The sequence below is a fragment of the Apaloderma vittatum genome, unplaced genomic scaffold (assembly GCF_000703405.1).
Source record: "Apaloderma vittatum isolate BGI_N311 unplaced genomic scaffold, ASM70340v1 scaffold30073, whole genome shotgun sequence".
NCBI classification, from domain to species: Eukaryota; Metazoa; Chordata; class Aves; order Trogoniformes; family Trogonidae; genus Apaloderma; species Apaloderma vittatum.
Window position 1 is genome coordinate 2,126 of NW_009707923.1, and position 799 is coordinate 2,924.

Consider the following 799-nt stretch of genomic DNA (forward strand, 5'->3'; position numbering starts at 1 on the left):
CGTTGTAGAAGCCTGTGGAGAGATGGGGCAGAGCACGATGGGGGAGAGGGATGCCTTCACTAGGCATGGCCAGGGGACGCCTGGCAGTAGTGGTGTCAGGCAAGGACACAAGCATGGGGGCTGATCTGTGGATCTAGAGCATCTCAAGCCAAGAGTGCACAAGCAAGAGATGCTGGAGGTTGCAAAGGTTGGCTGAAGATGGACAGAGGACCCTCACGCCCTGGAGGGCTGTTGCAGCCTGTTGCCGGAGGACTTTTGGGGACAATCACAGCTCTGTGCTGGCCACATCCAAGGTAAAAATCTGCAACCGTATTTTAAGCCACTGCGCAGATATTTTTACCTGTGGCTTTCAGCCACCAGGAGGGAAGGAAGCCATTGGTTGCTGGGCTTTGATCAGGAGGGGCAGCTGGGGGAGCTGGACAGTGATGCTGAAGCTTGGCTCCTGCTGGGTACCCAGGGGGACTTCGCAGGACAGCCAGCACCTCTGGGAGCACAGGTAGGGACCCTGCTTTGGGGCAGGATGGAGGGGAGAGGGGCAGCCCCAGTGTCTTCCCCACCGCGGCACCCGGGGAGCAGGACACAGCTGCACCAGCACACCCATCCAGACAGCGGTGCATGGGTCTGGGTGTCCAGGGGTGAGAGAAAAAGGAAGCTCTGGGTAAACCAGGACTCTAGATGCTGGTTTCTTCTTTCTTCCAGGGCCCTTTTAAAGTCCGAGGTCCCACAAGTCCCGTGTTTGGGGCTATGCAGTGTGCTCCATGCCAGATCCCATCGCAGGATGCCACGGGCCCCAGCTGAT

General features: G+C 58.6%; 1 protein-coding gene across 1 annotated transcript in view; it reads right to left on the reverse strand.

Annotated features, from left to right (window-relative positions):
- The window catches only part of LOC104271650 (proto-oncogene tyrosine-protein kinase LCK-like), a gene marked incomplete at its 5' end in the record, with an annotated part of 3,617 nt that overhangs the window by 1,862 nt on the left and 956 nt on the right, over window positions 1–799 (reverse strand). The window contains one exon of the mRNA XM_009866379.1: window positions 558–621. Coding sequence (XP_009864681.1) covers window positions 558–621 — 64 coding nt within the window. The remainder of the gene's footprint in view (window positions 1–557; window positions 622–799) is intronic.